The following is a 22,555-nucleotide window of genomic DNA, read 5'->3' as shown; positions in this document are numbered from 1 at the left end:
TTAGTCCCAGAAATCAGCCCAAGTCTAAGAGGAATCAGGACCAGCTCAAAAGAAATCAAATCTAGTGAATTTTGAGTTTTGATCTCTGAATGAATCTAGGACTATAGATATATGAATGTATTGGATGCATTTTACTTTTTAAGAAACCTATTCCCATGTAAAAATAGGTTTGGAAATTTAAGTGCTCTTGTGAATTTATTGTACTTTCCAGTTCTTTTAGTGAGTAGTCAAAAGAAGAAAGGGATGACATTAATAAATACTTTTATATTGAGTTGGCCAAAAACTTTGTTTGGGTTTTCTGGTCAACCCAATAGATGGGGAAATTTCTAAAACGTTTGCAGATTCTGATTGGTATCTTAGAGTTGTGAAGACAGCCCTGGAAGGGCAGTCTATGACCCTGTGCTTGTTTCTCTGTTCTGTATGTAGGGCCCCCCCGGTCCTCGTGGAGATACAGGTCCTCCTGGGCCCCAGGGTCCTCCAGGCCCTCAGGGACCCAATGGCCTCTCTATTCCCGGTGAACAAGTAAGTACAAAGGCTTTCTGTATGAAATGAGGATGGTGGATTAATGCTGAATTTAACTGGAACATTTTCTACTCTATTTTGCCAAATTCAAGTGTTTTTTCATAAAACTCAACAAGTTTAGTCATTGAGATGACTTCCTGTGACTGTAATTTCAGATATGTAAATAGCATATGTAATAATATGTAACTATGTAGGAAAAATTGTTGCTACTTCTTTGACCTTTAAAAATTATTTTAATAAGTAATGCAAATATCCTTTAATATCCTGAAAGCTTTGAAATGGCTTTGAGTCTGTGGCAGGCCCTAGGGTTCTGTCTGATATTTATGACTTATTTATCTAGGTCATCACTTCCATAAAAATTTGTTTTATTCCAAATGCCAATCCGAACTTAGGAGAAGTGTCTTACCTTTTAAGGCTGGTGTTTTATTTAACTACTTTTTTCTATACTTTAAGATAAAACAAATACAGCATATGAATAAGAATCCAGATAATTACATAGTTTTAAATTTGTCTAAGCTCCCTTTAAAGACTTTTTTTTTTTTTTTGCATTTAGAGAAAAAATAATCTATATCAGATATAGCTAGAAATGAAACATTTGAAGGAATTGGATTTTTTTTTTCACTCAAAAGGGTTGAATGCAGGACTTCCCTGGGGTCCAGTGGTTAAGACTGAGAGCTGCCACTGCAGGGGGCACAGGTTCAATCTCTGGTCAGGGAACTAAGACTCTGCATACCTCTCAGTGCAGCTGTAAAACAGGAACAGGGTTGAATGCATCTACTTTTAGCTTCGTACATCCCCAGGGGAGTTTGGGGGAGCTTTATTTCTATTTATTTTCTTATTACGACTATTAAATTATCAGCTTTAATTCAGATTTGCCTATTAACAAGTGCCTTCTAGCATGTAGTTATACAGAACACAATTATGTTACATTTCATTGAGTCTCCATTACAGTTAGCACCAAATTAAATATGTTAAATAATAAAAATAGTTTCCCCTTCAACTTGGGTTCTCTCAAAAAAGGCATATTATCCCATGATTACATAAAATGATCCCATAACATGATAAATGGAAATTATAACAGCATTTGTAGTTTAAAAAGTGAGCATCAGTCCCCAAAATAATTTATTCATCTCCCTTCACAAATATGCTTCATTGGATTTATGAAGTGATAGAGATTTCAGGAATGACTCATGTCTTCCCTTTCACTTAATTTCTGTAAAATGCTGAGACCTGTTTTCCCACTGCTTGCTCCAGGGTCGCCAGGGAATGAAGGGCGATGCCGGAGAGCCAGGACTTCCAGGCAGGACTGTGAGTTGTTCTTCACCTTGCCTTTTCTTGACTCGTCAAGTGTTCTTTGCAAAGTTGCCCTTGTAGTGCCTCAGAAGGTGAACCAAGGTTAAGCCGCAGAGCAGAAGCCTGGCCATTTTCCATTCCGTCGCCTGGTCTGAGGCTTCAGGCTGGGGCTGTGCAGTCAGGTCTGGGCTTGTTGACTGAGCTAGCGTCTAGCTCTCAGGCTGGCTCTGCGCTCAGTACTGAGTTTCTGTTCCTTCTCAGAGTCCCCTGACTTTCCTACTAAACATTTTGGAGAAGGACATGAATTCCTTTCCTCACACAAAACGTTTATTACAGTGTTTTCTTGGCTTGTTTCCTTTTGTGTAGGGAACTCCAGGATTACCTGGCCCACCAGGACCAATGGGCCCTCCAGGAGACAGAGTAAGTTTTCTTGCATGGCCTCTAATGACGTTGGACATGATTATTGCCTATTAATTAACCCCCCCATCCCAAAGTTCAATTGGTGTGGCTGGAAATGCAGAGTTCACATATCTCATAGGAGGCAGAAAAGCTAATATCAGTGGGCCAACTGACACCAGGGCAATCTCAAGGTCTATGAAACAAAATGGTGGGACTTTAAATGAATCATTAGAATTTTGGAAATTTTAAAAAATTCAGCATGCTCTGAAAACCAATGACTTTTGGTTCATTGGAAAGAGATTCAAGAATCCTAGAAAATTGCGTTAAATTCTGAAAATTAAAAATTTTTTTATGAGGCATCTTTTATGTAACTCTAAGAATAGTCTTGATTCCTGTGGCACTTTGTATGTGGTCAGGGACATCTTTTCTATACCTTTAGAACTCAGATACCATCTGCAGGCCTCTGTGATGGATAGCACCTGGAACTTAGTAGGAATTTTGCTTTTTATGGCAGATCTCAGGTCTGTTCTTGAGTTATGAGGAATCAGTGCAGGAGACCCAATTTTTTCTATGACAAGTAGATGAAAAGCACAGTGAGTTCTGTGCTCTGTTTAATGTTACAGAAACATTTGGTTTCATAGGAGACCACAGATGCTTTAATAGAAGGTTTAGAGCTGCTCAGAACCAAGTCACTAATGACTTCAGCACCTTCTAGTTTAGACAGCAGTCTGAGTGTTGTCTGTATTCTGACTAATCAAGTCAAAACATAAGGCTAGCAGCAGGCTCTGAGAGGGCCCGGGCTATACCACTTGTCACTCACGCATTGATTTGCTAACCTTAACACCTCCAAGACACCATGGGGCAGAAGAGTTGGGCCAATCAGATGAAGCAAAGTTTTGCCCAGATAATACCAAATGTTGGATGATTTGCCCATGAAATTTATTTGCTCCAATGCCTACTCTTGAATTTATGAGAAAATGAGGTCAAAGAGAAAACTGTTTCCTGGGAGCCTGGGACCCGCTGGTACTTATACATATTCTTCTGACTCTTTGGAGACTGGCACTCTAGTTTTATTTGAATTCTTGTCTTATAATAAAGGACCACAATGATATTGCAAGGGTGACCAGTCGGTCTATACAATTAGTCAACAAAACCAAAAATATCACAGTCAGGAAGTAATAATGGATATTGAATATAGTTCAATGTCCTATGATAAACCATGATAAGAAAGAATGTGAAAAAGAATATATATGTATAACTGAGTCACCTTGCTGTATAACAGAAATTAAATACAACATTGTAGATCAACTATACTCCAATTAAAAAAAAAACAAAAAAAAACAAAACAGAGGTAATGATGGGCTGCCTCCCTTTCCACTGCTACTACGAAAGCCATGTTGGATTGGCATGTGCTTCAGCATGGGTTCCATGAAGACTCGCTGGGTGGTCAGTGCCCACCCCATCAACATGCTTCTTCTGAGCTGGTGATCAGGCAGCCACCCCCAAGATCACTGCTTCCCTGAAAGTGAAGGGGTGGGAAGGACAGTGTTTTTCACTCTCACATTTTAATCTGTGAATTCAGCTTTGTGGTGAGGCAACCCAGGACCCTCATGTTGAGAGTGAGGAAGGTTTTCAGGAAATTATTCATCTTTTTTCCATCACAGCCTTGTACCTACAACTCGGTTTCCTGTCACTAATGCTGAGAGTAGGAGTCACAGCTGATGGAACATAAAACGGTTTTGGAAAGTTAGACTTTGGGTGCAGACATCTCAGCCAAAAGAGAAAGGGAGACAGAGAGTGGAAGGAAGGAATGAAGAAAGAAAGGAAGGAAGGAAGAAACTTGAACCCTGTGGTGGGAGAGAAGAGAATAAACTCAGGAGAGCATGCCCAAGACCAGGGTGATGACGGAAGATGTACTAGCAAGATGGAGTTGGTAGAAGCAAGAGGCTTAGGTTGCCTTCAGCACAGGTGGATTTTCAAATGAGCCACAGTTGTGGGGCCTGTTAGAAAGTAGCAAGACAAGTACATGTTCAGGCAAGTCATACACGTGCGTCTGTGAAAGCGACCACAGGTCCTCTCGGCCATCCTCCCATGGAGGGAAGCAGCAATAACTGCTGCAGCTTTGAAAATGGAAAGTAAAAAAAATAAAATTTGCAGCACAAAGTTCTGCAGATGGCTCAGTGTTAGCCCTTCTGAGGTCACCAGAATAGAATCTGCCTCATCCCAATTTAGGTATATGTTTCTTCTAAGAGAAAATGACTTGGTTAGACCTAACTGTCCGCCCATGAATGAGTGGATAAAGAAAATGTGATATTTTTATATATGAATATACGTTTACTATATATAATGGAATGTTATTCTGTCTTAAAAGAAGAGGGAAATGCTATCATTTCCCAAAACATGGATAAACCTTGAACCTGGAGGACATGCCACCTGAAATAAGCAAAGCACAGAAAGAGAAATACTGCATGATCTCACTTATGTATGAAATCTCAAAAAAGCTGAACTCCTGGAAGCAGGTGGCTGCCAGGGGCTGAAAAAGAGGGAAAAATGGGGAGATATTAGACAAAGGATGCAGAGTTTCAGTTATGCCAGATAAGTTCTGGAGATCTAATGTACATTATGATGACCATAGTTAATACTATATTGTGTACTTCAAATTTGCTAATAGAGTGTATCTTAAATAGTCTCACCACATAAAAAATGATAGCTCTGTGAGGTGATGGATGTGTTATCTTGATTGTGGTAATCATTTTACAATGTCTACATGTATCAAAACATCACGTGTACACCATAAATAGATACGATTTTAATTTGTCAATTATAGCTCAGTAAAGCAAGGAAAAAAGAGAAAATGGCTGATCAGGAAGTTCTTAGGATGACTGAAGGAGGATTATTCATAGACATGATACTTACCTTAAAAAATGAAAAAAAAAAAGAGTGTTTTCTACAGTGGTCGGAGGAAATTTAGATGACATTCAACTGTCTGAACCAGACTCGGAGCATTTTTGCTTCTTAAGTGGCTCCCAGGAGTGGTGTTGATGTTATATCAGATGAATTTAGAGTCTGTTTTTTGTTAAGCAGGCCTAGATCTTCCAGAAAACAGTCTGAAATGTTTATCTCTATAAGTTTCTGAATTTTTTTGAAGGGACAGGCTATTTCTAATGCAATTTTAAAGAAATAATTTAAACTTCCTCTTTTGTAAAAATCGATGGCAGTGTGGATACTTAATGTAGGCAGTGATCCAAATGTTCTTGACTTTTTGCTAGGATCCAAGAATATGCATAAAATTATCACTTATTCTCAAAGGAGGCAAAAATTTCCTTTGACAGAGGAATGCAGCAACCATAAAAAACTGCCTGACTCAGAAATCCTCGGCTGGATTTCAGAGGTCTGCACTTGGGATGAATACTAAGCGGGCAGTGAGTGACTCATTCCAGGCAGAGGTCGTCTGGCACAGTGCAACCTGCACAGAGATGCCCACTACTCCTGGGTAAATCTCTCCTCTCAACCCGATCTGGTATGGGTCTAGCCTGTAAGTGAGATGAGGAGAGATGGACCACTAAACAATTAAGTGAGGACTGAGGATTTCCTTTCTTTTTGAGTGGTGGAGTTAACGTAGTTTTGCCTCTTTCTTGGAGAGGAGGAGAGAAATCCCCCAGGAGTGAAGCACAGTGGGCCTGTCCTGGCTGTCTGGAAACAAGGAAGGGAGTTTTCTAACCAGGTGGTTGGCCTCTCCTGCATCTTCTATGACGTCACCTGGTTTCCTCAGCAACATTCCCTTCATCCTATTTTGATCCTTCCCAGGCCAGTTCGTGGACGTTAACTTTTCAGTAGAAAGGGCTAGTCTTCCTGTAGATTTCTTTATACTCTTACAAAAGCAAAAGTTAGTATCTTCATAATAGGAAACTGCCTTCTTTGGAGAAGACTAGTTTAATTCTTAAAACGATTTTATTTGTAACCCTATAAATGACTGAGTTTAGAACTGAACTATTCAGTAAAAGGTATAACTTAAATGGAAAGCATTTTTTTTTTTTTGGCATATTTGTCTTTGTATTGAAAAGTTACCTGCAGTTGGGTTAAATCCCTCACCTGTCACTTTTATCATCCTGTTTAGTTTCTTTCCATTTTGCTTGGTCATTATTTCACTAATCCACACATAATTTCATTTTTACAATAGGGCTTTACTGGAAAAGATGGAGCAATGGGACCCAGGGGTCCCCCTGGACCACCGGTAAGAATGGAATGCGTGACACTCGTCTCCCTGTCCTGACCCCCTACCCCAACTCGCTAGGAAAAAACTCAGTAACCTGACCTTTGAGGCATGTTCCATTTGTGCTGTGGACCACACGGTTGAGGGACCTGCTTGTTTTTATTCTCCTAAAACAAAATAGGCTAGAGAAAACAGATGTGTTAAAATAGAGTCTTTCTGTTTAATGAAGTTATATTTGAAAAACAGAAAAATATCCCTAACTGGTTAGTGCTCTAGTTCCTTCCATGTGTACATTAAGTGGTGGGTTTTATGATGTTGCTGGTCATTTCCTGTTCTAGAATTATGAGTCTGTAGCTTATGATATTTGAATTTTAAGGATATTAATTACTGAACAGTTTTAAGTCATTCAGAGGATGTAATTCTTACTGAGTAGGTTTTCTAATTAAGATCTTTGGGAGAAATACTGAAGCCAATGACTCTGAAAGAAGTATCTGTATACTTGCCTCCAGGTGAAATTGCAATTACGTTGTTGGAGGTAATGGATGCTCTTCATGGCTTCTCGCTAGATATGAATGATTCATGTTTAATATATATGTTCTCAAGTAGAGTTGAAAATGTATAGTAAAATTTCATTTAAAGTATTTGCTACAGAGATTAAAATGTATATGATTGATGAATAGAAGATTGTTTTATAGAAATCTGATGATTCCATTTTAAGGAAGTTTTAGCTTTAGAAGATAATGTATTGTCTAGCAATATTATAAACATTTTTACTAAAATATGGCTGTGTGAAAGTCGCTCAGTCATGTCTGACTCTTTGCCACCCCACAGACTAAACTATGGTTAAAGTTTCTTAAAGTTGTGCTAAAAGGGAGAAATTCTTATGGTTTTGATGGGTTTGAGGGTGCTGATATGATAGAAGAGAATTACGCTTTATTTGAATGCACCAAAGAAAAAGTGAGTTTCTAGGCTGAGCTACGACTTCCTGGAGATAAGGGGAACTCCACGACATGGTGCTCAGATACCGTCTCAATTTCTTCCCCAAACAAAGTTTTCCCTCCTGTCTTTTGATGTGTTTTCTATTTTGATAACAGAAATAAATGAAAAGAAATTGCTTTTTGTAAATTCACTTAGTAGCCAACTTACTAGGATCCCAGTCTGTGAATGGTGAAACTGATTGGAAACAGTACATGTATATATTTTTCAAATGATCTCAAGTGTATTTTTCAACTATACACTCCATAAAGATTGAATAGGAATTTTCAATATTTTTTTCCTCCATGTTATCTTAAATTTAATTTTATTCTTCCTTAATGTGCTGAAAGCTTTCAAAACCCTCTGTGCTTTGTTAGTTTACTTTACATGGGACTCCTCTTTCATGGTAACCTTTTGTTTTCTCTGCCTGTGTCTTGCAGGGAAGTCCAGGCTCTCCAGGAGTCACAGGACCAAGTGGGAAACCAGGAAAGCCCGGAGATCACGGCAGACCAGTAAGTGGATGGCTTGCATGCCTAGTCATTCCACTGTGAGTGATGAAGAGACTGCAAGACTGTGGCTTATTTATGTTATCTCTGCTGTAATACGTTTGAAGCATTTGTTGAAACTATGCTAAACCCATGGATTTAACTCGGTACTAGTTCTAAAATTTTTCTCTCCAAGTTATAACATTCTGGGATGAAAATTGTGGTCATAGGGTTTCTTTAAAAGGAGAATGGGATTATGAGCCAAGACACATATTTCTGCACTGTATAAACACTCAGAGCTGGGTCAGCAGAATCATTCTTTTTATTTAGGAGTGGTATGCAGCTTAAGACAGAAAAACATGATGGTGCATGGTGCCCCCATGGATGCTCTGCAAGTTAACCCTTTGCGAGCGTCCTGTGGCCATGCCACTCGCTCTTTCCTCTTCTGTGGAGGATGCTAGAGCACTGGCCCCAGAATTAAAAGAATTTATCTAATCCATTGTCTTACTTTTTTACACTGCCCTGCTCCAACTCATATCTAGTTTAACTTTCTTTTTATCAGATGTTTTGATTAAAATAATAGTTGAGCTGCTGCTGCTGCTAAGTCGCTTTAGTAGTGTCCAACTCTGTGCGACCCCATAGACGGCAGCCCACCAGGATCCCCCGTCCCTGGGATTTTCCAGGCAAGAACACTGGAGTGGGTTGCCATTTCCTTCTCCAATGCATGAAAGTGAAAAGTGAAAGTGAAGTTGCTCAGTCGTGTCCGACTCTTAGCGACCCCATGAACTGCAGCCCACCAGGCTCCTCCGTCCATGGGATTTCCAGGCAAGAGTACTGGAGTGGGGTGCCATTGCCTTCTCCAACAGTGGAGCTGGTATAATGCATATCATCTATTTGCAAATTTGTAACTCCAAAACTGAATGCTTCCCAGGTGGTACTAGTAGTAAAGACTCTGCCTGCCAATGCAAGAGACAGGAGTTTGATCCCTGGGTCGGGGAGATCCCATAGAGTAGGAAATAGCAATCCCTTCCAGTTTTCTTGGCTGGAAAATTCTATGGACAGAGGAGCCTGGTGGGCTACAGTCCATGGGGTCGCAAAGAGTCAGGCATGACTGAGCGACTGAGCACATATTTGTAATGACTGTTGGGCTCCATATTCTTCCTTACAAGCTCTTCCCTATTTATGTCTATGAAGAATAAATTTATTTTAAGCAGTTTTTTGAGTAGAATTCTGAAATATAAAAATTTATTTCAAAGATCATGAAGTTCGATATTAGTAATGACACACCTATCAGAGCTGTTGTCTGAATGGAACTTCTCTCTTCTTAAGTATTGTCCAAGTTAAAAAAAAAAAAGTATAAACCCAAGTATAAACCCAAGTAAAAAAAGTTTAAACTCCAGGAGTTGGTGATGGACAGGGAGGCCTGGCATGCTGCGATTCATGGGGTCACAAAGAGTTGGACACGACTGAGCGACTGAACTGAACTTAGGGTAGAATCTTTATGTGACATGGTGCACCTTCTACATTTATGTAAAATTAAGCAAGCAGCATAATGATGAAAGAGTATGCCTCATACTCTGTGTATACTCTAGCACGACTTTATTACTCTCTTTTCATTAATGAATCATGGCAGAAACTTCACAAGAGCGGTTAAAAGTGCATGGAACTTTTCAACCCATTCAGAATTCACGGAACTTTTCAACCCATTCAGAATTCTATTTCTTTTTACAATGACCAAAAATAGAGTCTAACATAAGAATATCACTGATGTAATCAATGGCTGCAGCTAGAAACCTGAAAGAAATTTCTACTTCCTTTACTTGAAATGAGATCTCAAGATACTGGCAATAAAGATGAGTTCTAAATCATATATCCTAGACCAATCTCAGCAGTAAATTAAAACAACAACAACAACAACAACAACAAATGGGAACAAAGTACCAGTTAATGCAAAAAAGATTCCCTGAAATTTACAAAAGGCTCCAAGCTAAATAATTTTTCCATGAGAGTCCAGTACTTTTGGTAAAGGGAGAGTCAAGCTCCAGTTTTTCTTATAACTACGATTTGGTGACATTTATCTGGATGTTATCTACCCTGTTTTCCTCCTTTAACCATCCTTTTAAGGTGGTAAATTGCCCCTCCTTTTCTTCTCTCTTCTATTTACGTTTAGTTTCTAAAACCAAAACTAGCAGTTGGCATGTATAAAGGTCTTAGCAGGGAACTTAGCTGAGTCACTGTTAGCTTGTCATTAGCACTCGTATGCAGAGTTGTCTTCGTGTTAACGTATAATACCTGATGTTGTACAGTGGATGTTTCCAAGAACTGCTGATGGAATATTTTTATTCATTTACTCAACACCCTTTGGTTTGGTGCCTAACTGTGCTAGCTGGGATTCTAGGGTCTGGATAAAACCATAAACAGGGCAAAGTCCTTGCCCTCATGGAGATCCTGGTGGGGGATATAGACCAAAAATGTAAATACATAATATAGTTTCTGGTGATGATGAGTGATATGAAAAAAAGAGACACAGAGTAAGGGGTTAAGGGCTCATTATGGTGGTATGGACAAGCTATTTCAGATGCAGTGGTCAGGGAGCCTGTCCAAGCAGGTGCATCGAGGCTGGGAGCATCTGTGGGACCATTATTTCAGGTGTGGGGAAAGATGAACAAAGGCTGAGGGAGGTCAGTGTGGCATGTGGGTGGAAGAGCGGAGAGATCCGAGCACCTGAAGTGAAGGAAGTGAGGAGAGGCGACGTCAGGTACCCGGGCAGAGGCCATCACGTGGTCTATCCAGCCCACACTTATTCTAAGTGTGATAAGAAGCCTTTGGAGCCAAGAGTGACATGGGCCGATTTTCCTCTTAAAAGTAACACTCTGGCTTCTCTGTGGAGAACAGACTCGAAAGGGGCAAAAATGGGAGAAAGGAAGACGAGTTGGATGGAAGTTGAGGAGTTGAGGCAAAAGTCTTGGAGACGGTAAGATGCAGTTTGGGATGTTATCTGAACATTAGATTTGTCAGTGGTGTGGGTATTCCTTTCAGGGGGTAGCCTGGAGATATACAGAAAGACAAAAACTTCTTGCAGTAGAAGGAAGACTTTTTCCAAGATGTTCTCGTGGCCAGTGAGAGGCCTGACAGAACAGGAAAGGGGGCGGCAGAGGATGAGATGGTTGGATGGCATCACTGACTCAACAGACGTGAATTTGAGCAACCTCCGGGAGATACTGAAGGACAGGGAAGCCTGGTGTTCTGCAGTCCACGGGGTCGCAGAGACTTGGACGCGACTTAGCAACTGAACAACAACAACAAATTCTGTAGTTCTGTTTGGATGTGGGACCACCATTTGGATTAAGTTCTTTAATAAGTGAGGCATGTAGCCCTTTCATATTCAATGCACAAAATCACTAGAAGAAGTTGTTTAGTTAGAGATGCATGTTTAGTTAGGGGATTGATGGAAGGTCTTACTATTACAAGGTCTTCTGGGTTCTTACTAGAACTGAACCAAGATTAACCTACAATAGCCAGTTGAGCTCCCCAGCCATCGTGACATGAAAAAAGGGTAGAATGGTAGCAAGGGCAATGTGACATGTATTTCAGTTCCAGATGTCTATTGTGACTGGGCATCATAAAATGCAGACACAATACATAACTTCTGAACATGATCATAAAATTCACATCTCAGCACTATTTTGGAGGATACGTGCTTCTGAGAGAGGGAGAGAGAGAGACAGGGAGACAGATTAGATTCTTTTTTACAGACAAGCAAAAAGTGAGTAACTTCAATGTGAACATGATGTGTGATTTTGCTACTTTGTTGGAAAATAGACCTTGCTGTCTTTCATCATGTCCATTCATAAGTCATTTTAGACCGTGTGTGTCAGTTTGTAACATCTGAAATTCCTATATTTCAGGGTCCATCAGGACTGAAAGGAGAGAAAGGCGATAGAGTATGTATTTCTTAAAATTTGACTTACAAGTTTATTTTGTGTGTTAAACATTGAACTCTGGAACTATGAAAATAATATGCTGATCGTACTTACTGATTTAATTCACTAGGGAGACATTGCTTCCCAGAACATGATGCGAGCAGTTGCAAGACAAGTCTGTGAACAATTGATAAGTGGTAAAATTTCTTTTCCTTTGAATATATGAGTGTTTCAGTTAGTTGCAGGAAAATGCAGAGTATTTTCTAAGATACATACTTTCTAAGATAAATGTTTCTATTTCATTTTCACAACCTCTTTTTATACATTGTCAGTTTTGTATCCTGTTAGATAAAGCTGATGATATTTTAATGATCGTCATCAAGATAAAACAGTAACCCAAGGTAAAATAATAGCCAGTTATCCTTATATGCAGTCTGATACAAAATCACATTTTAAAAGGACCTTTCAGTTTCAGTATTACTATATTTTACTGGGTTTCCATTGAAGCAGCAATCATTGCATCTTTTAAGTTATGACGTTTGAGTTTTACTAACTCTTAAGGAAGGAGGACCATGGACCATGGAGATTAATTTGATCCTGAAAAGTCCATGTTGATGGGGAACTTTTTATTGCCTCCTTTTGATTCACGGACTCTTTCTCCTTATTTGATGAAATTTATTAAGTGATAAAGCCCAGTGCCTGCAAACTGAGTGTGACCTCCAACTCAAGGCCCCCCTTTTCAGAAGTTTTAGGCCAGCTGTCTCCCAGGGCGGTTCCGAGGAGCACCTGCTTTAGAGTTACCGATGCTGCGTGTGAGAAATGAGTTCCTTGGTCACCCTAAATCTGGTGAATCACTCTTTGGAGATGAGACCCAGAAATTTGTAGTGTTTGAAGTATCTCACAGGTGATTCCAGTTTACACTAAAGCCTGATTATCACTGCTGTAGGCACACACACACAAATTCTGTCATTTATTAATTTTAAAAAAGGTTCTCTTTTGAGTGACATCATCGGGCAAAACCTTGGGGCTTCATATCAGACCCATATTAAACTTTCACAAGTCTTTTATGTTTAGAGTAATGCTGATGGCTTACTAGACAGTTTTTGGTGTTCTTATCAGGGATCATTTTGTCTGGGATGACTGGAGTGTTTTATTTTAGGGTTGGGATTCTAATTAAAATGTTTGCCGGAGGGGACAGGGACAGAGATGAATGTCACTAAATACTAAGAGAAATCTGTTTCATGTCCTCATCCCCTCCTTTCTGGGTTTCTGACTAATAAGTCTTATTTTAATTTTTAGGTCAGATGAACAGATTCAATCAGATGCTGAACCAGATTCCAAATGATTACCACTCTAGTCGCAACCAGCCAGGCCCTCCAGGCCCCCCAGGCCCCCCTGGCAGCGCAGGAGCCAGAGGAGAACCAGGACCTGGGGGGCGGCCCGGCTTCCCAGGCACACCAGGGATGCAGGGGCCCCAGGGGGAACGAGGTAGGCAACAAGGAAGGAATCTGGAAGTGTAGAAGCTGGGTTGAAAAGCACATGGAAGGCTGAGCTTGGCAATCGACGCTGGTCTTGTTTGGACAGCCCCAGAAGAGTCACGCATCCCTGAACCTGTTTTTCTTTCTAGGCAGCTTCAGGCTATAGAGATCCTTATCTTAGAACACAGGAAGATTTTGTCAGGAGATCTCGGTCAAGACAATGCCGTTTTCTGAGTGTTGTTAGCGAGCAAAATTGTTTCTTGGCAAAGGGAATCAGGCGCTAAAACCTTATTAATTGTTTTGACTGGCAAGAGCTGGGCAGCAACTGAATGTAAGCAGCCTTACGATTTTAGATCCAAATTCTTCTGGTTCCTTTACTCAGGGTCTGGAACTGGTCTTATGTGTTTATTTGGCTTTAATTTCATGGTAGATAAGTATAATTGAAGGAGAAGAAGAAAAACAAGATTATCTGATTCCAGATGTTTCAGCATGCTGGGGACTGACTTTGTGAACGTAGCGGTTAACAATTTGGGGAAAACCTAGATGTTTCTATAATTCTGATGGTTTAGATGCCATCTTCATAGGGTTACTGAAGCTAAGGTACCTTTGAGATGTCTTCAGTGGGTTCTAATTCTTTATTCAAGATTTCTGTTCTTAATTACTGTTTCTAAAATAATGTATTCGACATATTTGTTTTCTTCAAATAATTTTTCCCCTGACTTGTAGCCAGATTTGTTTCTTGGCCATGAATCTGGAATTACACAAATGTCTAGAAAGAATTTTGGCTTAAAAAGTGGACTTCTGTGAAAAATTGGGTTCTGCTTTTACTAAGGGAAATGAATTACTTGAATCAGATATTATTGGTTCCGATGAAAACTACATTTTTCCCCAGATAATTTTCCCTCTGTGTTTTACCATTTTGTCCTTGCTTAGGTTTGCCAGGAGAGAAAGGTGAAAGGGGTATTGGATCTCCAGGACCTCGAGGGCTGCCTGGTCCCCCAGGTAGGTTTTGCTGGTACATCAAACAAGAGAACATGTAAGGACTGAGAGAGCACACAACCCTCCTCAGAGGCACAAACTCATCCTGTGAGCTTCGGGCAGGCCGATCATCGTGGTATATATTTGAGCAAGAAGTTCCTCTTGATCCTGCTCATTTTTATGTTTTGTTAAAAAAAAAGTTTCAGCACATTCTATTTAAGATTTACTCTAACTTTAATACATGAGGGTCTGAGTTTTAGTGACAGAAGGATGCTGTTTTCTTTTTATGGGATTCCTATTTTGTTTTTTTCCTACTTGTTTTGTTTGGCCTCACAGCTGTTAAGGATGGTGTCATTTCCTGTTCCTTCCTCTGTTCTTCAAGATGCTAATAGACTAACAGACTATTGCTAATGGACTGAGGAAATATATCCTCGTTGGAAATCCTGACACATCCCAAGATTTCATTCACAGGCTTTTTATTGATGTTTTGGAAGGAAAGAATAGTTGTTCTATGCATTTTGTTTACTAGATTGAGAATCAATTGTTTTCTTCACTATAAAGTCCATGAGACCCTTGCAACCATGGTCAGCCCTGGAGGTTAAATCTTTACATTTGTGTTAACCAGGAGTAAGTATCAGTAGATTCAGAAATAACATTGCTTCATACTGGTGATTTCTAAGGAAATATTTTCTTACCATATGCTAGAGAATCAGCTGGTCTTGAAGTCGTGGAGGTGCCAAAGTATTGCTGACCGCCTTAGGAGATGCATTTAACAAGAGGGGCAATATTTGTCTTAAACCCACAATAGGTCCACAAGGAGAATCGAGAACGGGTCCACCAGGGTCCACAGGTTCCAGAGGCCCTCCAGGTCCCCCTGGTCGTCCTGGAAACTCAGGTATCCGAGGCCCCCCAGGTCCTCCTGGATACTGTGACTCATCCCAGTGTGCCAGCATCCCATACAATGGGCAAGGCTATCCAGGTATGTTGTTGCCATTATAGGGACCCAAATTCAACTGAATTAAAAAAACCTGTACAGAAATAAAGTTCCCTAGGATTGAAGGAAAGTTGATTTGAAGATTTCTTGAAGATAGCAACTCTTTCAGTTGTGTGTTTTGATTATGTAGTAATAGTCTCTCTCAAAAGAATCAATGTTAATTTTAATGACATTATTTCACTGATAGGAGTTGAATAATTATTTTCTCGTTCTTTCTATACTTCTGTATTTATCAAATCACAATATAAACTTCTCTGTTTCTCCTGATAGTTCAAAGAATGTTATTGAATTTTTTTTTTTTTGCCTAAAGGTTGGGAACAGCGATTTGTTGAATACAACTGTAGAATGCTAAGAATATATATAAAATTTGTTTTGGGAATCTAATGTGTAGGCAGACTATTTGATAACATAGTGGAGGCAACTGAAAATATTTCACTATTTCACTTTGTCCATGGAATTAGTATTTTATAAACTCTGGAACCTAATTTTTCAAGAGTTGGTCATGAAATTCTAATATTTGACAATTTGACAATTACAGGAGGCAGAAGTCTCTTAAGCCTGAATTTGGGGAATATGGGGACAGAGGCAGTATGCTGATTTAGAAATTAAAAAATTAATGCTGTGGGCAGTGGTCAGCAGTGACCTTTTTCATCCGTGCACCCTCAAGCATCTTGCAAGTTTTAAAAATGATATGCTGTTTGATATGGTTGGCTACTAGCAAATAGTGCATGAGTAGTTGAATATCTAAATATCTATATATCTATATATTTATGTGCATACTTACATATGACCAAAAATAATCATGAATCTTAAATTTCTTATGCAAACCATTCACAAAATTGCAACTTCATTATCAAAGAAATTTTAATTACCTCTGCCTTCTGGTATGTATGAGTAACTTGAAATATATGGATATATACATATATAATTTAACCATTACATACTTAAATGAATGTGTATAGATATTTTTTTTTTGCATAGTAATTCAACTTTTAAAAACTATCATCTTTGACCTGTTTCAGGTTCCGGCTAACAAATTTTCTAAGTCGCCAGTGCTGCTTACAGTTTGAATACATGAAAATCCTGTTTCTGAGATGTTTGCGCACGTGCTTATTAGAAAATGAGTCTGTATGGAAATCTCACCACAGATCTGGTTAACGAACCGGGTGGACATCATAAAGGAGGGTGGAGACTCTTTAGACTAACTTGAATGAGACAAAAGCAGTGGTGTTAGTTTATAAGCCTGATGCATTTCAGTAATAATGTAGAAAAATATTATTTAAAAAAAAAGTTCAAACACAGCTCATGAGGCGCCTCGGTTGTGAAAGAGGCGCATAATAAAACTACTAACCGCGGAGATGATGCCATTTCGGGAAAAACAATTAACCTGGTTAAAGAGAAGTACCTTATGTAAATAATAAACTAATTATGGCTTGTAAATGATTTGTATGTGATACTGTCCACTAAAATCACTTAACAATTCTACAATCAGCTTCTGCCTGCCGCTTGCTCTCTGCCAGAATAACATCGAATTAGAATCTCCTCATCTCTTGCTTGTTAGCGATGTCTGATTACCTTATGTACATGTACTCTCATTTGGGTTTTTGTAATCGCCCTTTTCAAACCAAAATTTTAGAATCCCTTTTTTTCTTCCTGTTTTGCTGTCGTCAAGGGTGGTCCTCACCCACCAGTTGTAACTCAGGCTGTGGGCCAGACAGCCACAGAAAACGTCATGTACTGTATATTACTTGGTGATAATTGATTTTCACCTCCAGAGTTCAGTTTTAAGGAGCTAATATAACTTCCCCATCACATCCTCATCTTTCCCAGTGGTTCTCTGAACTGAGGAATTCGAAGTTATGAAGTTACTTGGGGATTTGCAAAAAAAATCCTACCTAGGTTGGTTGACAGTTTTCTTTGGCCCAGTCGCTGACCCTACCCAGGTGTTTGTGCAATGATTGTATTTACTGCTGGACCTCTGAAGGTTACAAACAAGTGCCATTTCAGATCACCAAATTCTCTCTGCAAATGGAATCAGAACGTTGTAATTTCTCTGCTTTTATAGTCATGAGATTACGACTGAAGTGCAGTCCCCTCGGGTGATGGTTTAGCTTTTGGTGTGTGTGTATTCCTTCCAAATCATGCCGTAACTGTAATGTTGAATCGGACAGAGCCCTACGTGCCCGAGGGCGGGGCCTACTTGCCCGAGCGCGAGCCCTTCATCGTGCCGGTGGAGCCCGAGCGGACAGCGGACGAGTACGAGGACTACGGCGCGGACGAGCCCGCAGGCGAGCATCCTCCCCACGCGCGCTGGCGGCGCGCCCTGCCCCACCGCCCCCGGCAGTGACCCTGACCCCGCGCTCTTGCGCAGCGCGGCCGGGCTGCGGGGAGGTGTTCGGATTCCCATTTACAGGTCAGACGGAGCAGTGGACGTGTTACCTGCCACGTTTCTTCCGGCGTTGCTTCATCGGAGAGTACCCTTTTTGACTGTTAGCGAACCTTGTTCCTGCAGGAAGCCTAGCTCGCTGCCCGCGCAGTCTGTAGAAGTCTTTTACCTTTGCCCTTGAAGTTGCTTGCAAGATCCTTTGTTCACAAAAGCTGCGGGGAGAGAACGTGCCTTGTGCCTTAATTAGGTAGCTCAGCAGGCAGCCTCAGTGAAACTCTTAAGCAGTTAAGTCCTGGAATCCAGAGTGACGGTGTATTTCGAGAAGGCAGTTTATCTTTTCCAACACTTACTTGCAATTCAGTTACATCCCCATCCAAGCAGTTTCCCTCGTAAAACCAAAAAAGAGGGAAAAGTCACTCCATTGCAACTGTTTATCTTCCTCTTCTATTCTCTGTCGTACATTAGGGCATAGAATGCTCTTATACATCTCTTTTTAAAAACCACAAACCTTAAGCCATGTAGCTGAAGTTATTGTATCAACTGGATACAGTTCCATATTGCCTTAAACCTCCTTGTTTTAGACACGCTAACATTTATGCCAAATTGCAGATTATTCTGCAGAGATGGAATTGCATGTTTGTGTTGTATATTTAGTATGAACTTTTTTTTTTCCAGAACATAATGTTTCTCAGTTATCAAAAGCAGTTGGAAAATGTTTGCAAGACTATGAACATAGAATTGCTGCTTTTATATTTTAACTGCAGATTGTGAATTTCACTGCCTTATATTATTTATTTCTGAACAAAAGAGGCATTTTTCAATAAAACTACTGAAAATTTGACATGGTATGTTTTTTCTTTAATGTCCTTTGGGACTATTCAGGCCATTGTTACAACAAACAAGTTCATATCCTTGGATACAGTTACAAAGCTTGTTACTATTAAATTATGGTAAAGTTAGATTTTTAATGATATGGTGAAGTCATAGAAAGTAGTGAGAGAGCCTTTAAAGGCCCAGTAGATTCCAAAGGCTTTATTAGGAATGTAGAGGATGTGTGGGTTGGTGGAAAAACAACTAAGTATCCTAGGAGACCCCAAACAACCAAACAGCCTTTTAACAAGTCACATGATTTCACATGCACTTACTCACTCTCCTATACCATACTTTACCCAGTAGCATGTTTAACTACAAAAAGAGTAATTCCTTAGTGATACCTTCTTTTGTGTATTTTATGAATACAATAACATCATTTTAAATACCAAAGAAAACAATGTTCATTTGAAAGAACCAACATCAATTGAAGAGAAGTATTGAAAGAAAATTTTCCACAGAGTAAAACAAAAGGTTTAAATACTTCCTGGAGACTAAGATCAAAAAGACTAGATAAATGATTGTATTGTTTGATTAGGAGGTTTTAAATAGGTCGCCAAATTCATAGTATTCACCTGTAATTTCCGATACGTACATTTTAAAGTTGAAGGAGACCCCTGAGACCATCCCAGTCCAAGTCTTCACTTTAAGTGGGAAGAAGCAGACTCACTTCATCAGTATCAGATCAAACCCTGATCTCCTATATTGCAGGCAGTCTCCTGCATTGCAGGTGGATTCATTACTGACTGAACCACCAGGGAAGCCCTAAAATCCTAAGATACCTCCTCATAAATCTGATTTTCCTCCATTGTTCCCATCAATCGCCAGTTTCTGAGGCTAGAATTTTGAGTGATTGTAAACTTTTTTCTCCTTTCACTTTTCACATCCAATTCATCAAGTCTAACTGACTGAGATCCTACATACATATCTTAATCACCCCATTGTTACTACTCAATTTTAGACCCTTGGGATCTCTTATCAGGAGTGTAATCGCAGTCTCTTAGTCTTTTTTCCTGTAGCCTTTGTCGACTTAAAAAATCTACAACATGAGAATTGTGAAAAGCGAAAGTAAAATTCACTCAGTCTGTGGAATTCTCCAGGCCAGAATACTGGAGTGGGTAGATGGATGGCAGGCATGAATCCCACATGGCAGGTCGACCTGCTGAGCCACAAGGGAAGCCCAAGAATACTGGAGTGGGTAGCCTATCCCTCCTTCAGGGGATCTTCCCGACCCAGGATTCGAACCGGGGTCTCCTGCATTGCAGGCAGATTGTTTACCAACTGAACTATCAGGGAAGGTGAGTTAAGCTTTATCTGGGGCAAAATGAGCCCTACCTGAGAGCACCTCAGCTCTGAGAACCGGCTCCAGAGAGGCAGGAGGGAAGAACTCGGTTATATGTGATTTTGGTGAAGGGGAAGTCTATGCAATCAAGTACATATTTTCCCACAAGGATTCCGCTAGTCTTGTGAAGCTTTCTTCTAGTCATGAGGAACAGTCATCACCAGGAAGGGTTTTAGTGCTTTTCTAGATATAAAAAGATACAATAATTGAGCTCAAATATCGGCTCCTGAAAATATCTGACTATCTGAGGACCTGTTCTGCCAGCCCGCACCTCCTCCTGCCCCAAACACAGAGTTGCCTCATTTCTGCTCTCCGCCCTGAACTCCCTCAGGGGGCGTTGAAGTTCAGTAGCTGCAGCAGCATTTGTGATTCAGTCATCCTAGAGGTAAAATGACAAGTGCCAATTTGTAGTTGACAGGTGCAAGCCTGATGCGTCAAGAGATCTGTATTCCATTGGTATGACCATTTAGCAGCTGTTTTTGCACCTTTACCTTGGAGCCCTCAAAGTACACAGGCCAGTGTGATTTATCTAGAATGCCAACCTGACCTTGTCACGTCCTCTGCTCAACCCTCTTCAAGTGGTTTACCGATGTCTCCACAAATCAGGGTGCCACCCTGGCACCTCCTGGCTTGACCTTGCACATACCTATGAGAGAGTATATGCCTCTGAGAGTTGGTGGGTGGAGACGTGTCCTCCTCACTCCTCAGCACTGTTTCCAGGCCAATAGTCCTTCCTTCTGTAAAGTTCCTTTATCCTTTGGGGCTCATACCCAGCTTCCCATAACTGTCATATATTTTCCTTGTGTTCAGTTCAGTTCAGTCACTCAGTCATGTCCGACTCTTTGCTCATGACCCCATGAGCTGCAGCATGCCAGGCCTCCCTGTCCAACATCAACTCCCAGAGCCCACCCAAACTCATGTCCATTGAGTCGGTGATGCCATCCAACCATCTCATCCTCTGTTGTCCCCTTCTCCTCCTGCCCTCAGTCTTTCCCAGCATCAGGGTCTTTTCAAATGAGTCAGTTCTTCCCATCAAGTGGCCAAAGTATTGGAGTTTCAGCTTCAATATCAGACCTTCCAATGAACACCCAGGACTGATCTCCTTTAGGATGGACTGGTTGGATCTCCTTGCAGTCTAAGGGATTCTCAAGAGTCTTCACCAACACCACAGTTCAAAAGCATCAATTCTTCGGTGCTCAGCTTGCTTTATATATAGTCCAACTCTCACATCCATACATGACTACTGGAAAAACCATACCCTAGACTAGATGGACCTTTGTTGACAAAGTGATGTCTCTGCTTTTTAATATGCTATCTAGGTTGGTCATAACTTTCCTTCCAAGGAGTAAGTGTCTTTTAATTTCATGGCCGCGGTCACCATCTACAGTGATTTTGGAGCCCCCAAAAATAAAGTCTCTCACTGTTTTCACTGTTTCCACTGTTTCCCCGTCTATTTGCCATGAAGTGATGGGACCAGATGCCATGATCTTAGTTTTCTGAATGTTGAGCTTTAAGCCAGTTTTTTCAGTCTCCTCTTTCACTTTCATCAAGAGGCTCTTTTAGTTCTTCTTCACTTTCTGCCATAAGGGTGGTGTCATCTGCATATCTGAGGTTATTGCTATTCCTCCCGGCAGTCTTGATTCCAGCTTGTGCTTCCTCCACCCCAATCAGTAGGAGCTTTAGTAGAGGGCCATCACTGTTTTTATCCACCCCAGCGTCTGCCATCTTTTGGGTGTCTTAAGCATCCATGTTTGGGAAATATAGCATTATCTCAGCTATTTGACCTTTTCATCTTCACGATCATTTTCTTTTAATCTCAGCTGCTGGGTCTCTTGAAGTTCGTGGACTTGAATCAAACTGCCACTACTTTGAAATCATTGATTTAGACAGGCCACTCTTCTTCAGTTTCCAGCTCACCTCCTCAAGTACCCCCACTGGAGCTCTTTTCAGCTTCATCATGACTCTCAGTGCTGTGAAGCTTCTATGATCTTCCATCCATCAGCACCTCCTCATCTTCACTCTCTTCTTTATACACTTTGGATTTCATGTCTTGGTAACGTACCCAGTTTAATGAACTGCCTAAACTCCAAGTTTACTTTCCTTTATTTTTCAGTTATGTTCTGTTGGATATTATTTTCCTGTCCCTTCACATACCTTATACAAACCCATTGCTTTCAGATTATTTCAAGCATGAATACTTGATATAATGCATGAATAAGCATGAATACCCCAGTCTAGTCCAGTGTAATTTAATCCACTTGAAAACATTAATCTGAAATCTAATTTAGTATTCCTTTTCCTTTCTAACTTGAAGTCAGAACTTAGGACTTGAACTGTAGAGACAGTATGTTAGTGCTTTCACTCAGCTTCTTCAGAGTTCAGCTAGGGGATGAGAACTAGAGAAAAAGGAGGTTAATATTGTCTCCACTTATTATGTGCTACTAGAATCCTCTCTTGAATGTCAGTGCTTACTGCATGATGGTGCCCAAATGCTACTCCTCTTATTGGGGACCTGTGTTTGCCCTTCAGAGGAGCCTTCTGGGTCTCTGTCCACTACCAGTTATCTCTAGAATGATCACTCCCAACCCCGTCTCAGCCTTTTGTCTCTCTGGAATATTTTATAGTTACTTGCTTCTCAGATCCTCTCCCCAAACCTAAAGTCTTATTAGGGGGGATTCTAGTAAGATGGCTCAAGTC

At 40.4% G+C, this 22,555-nt stretch overlaps 1 protein-coding gene across 3 annotated transcripts in view; it reads left to right on the top strand.

Annotated features, from left to right (window-relative positions):
• COL12A1 (collagen type XII alpha 1 chain) overlaps positions 1-18,487 on the top strand; it is a 119,912-nt gene extending 101,425 nt beyond the window's left edge. For 2 of the 3 annotated variants that reach the window (XM_055534817.1, XM_055534819.1), the window contains 11 exons: positions 427-522; positions 1,777-1,830; positions 2,182-2,235; positions 6,395-6,448; positions 7,843-7,914; positions 11,796-11,831; positions 11,941-12,007; positions 13,110-13,298; positions 14,222-14,290; positions 15,075-15,245; positions 17,432-18,487. In XM_055534817.1, coding sequence (XP_055390792.1) covers positions 427-522; positions 1,777-1,830; positions 2,182-2,235; positions 6,395-6,448; positions 7,843-7,914; positions 11,796-11,831; positions 11,941-12,007; positions 13,110-13,298; positions 14,222-14,290; positions 15,075-15,245; positions 17,432-17,607 — 1,038 coding nt within the window. In that variant the 3' untranslated portion in view covers positions 17,608-18,487. Of the gene's footprint in view, positions 1-426; positions 523-1,776; positions 1,831-2,181; positions 2,236-6,394; positions 6,449-7,842; positions 7,915-11,795; positions 11,832-11,940; positions 12,008-13,109; positions 13,299-14,221; positions 14,291-15,074; positions 15,246-16,282; positions 16,701-17,431 lie in introns of those variants that run through there. The other variant, XM_055534818.1, reaches the window with a different exon arrangement.
• Positions 18,488-22,555: the final 4,068 nt, after the last annotated feature.

The sequence above is a fragment of the Bubalus kerabau genome, chromosome 9 (genome assembly GCF_029407905.1).
Source record: "Bubalus kerabau isolate K-KA32 ecotype Philippines breed swamp buffalo chromosome 9, PCC_UOA_SB_1v2, whole genome shotgun sequence".
Classification (NCBI taxonomy): Eukaryota; Metazoa; Chordata; class Mammalia; order Artiodactyla; family Bovidae; genus Bubalus; species Bubalus kerabau.
This window is presented reverse-complemented; position numbering and strand designations above follow the sequence as displayed.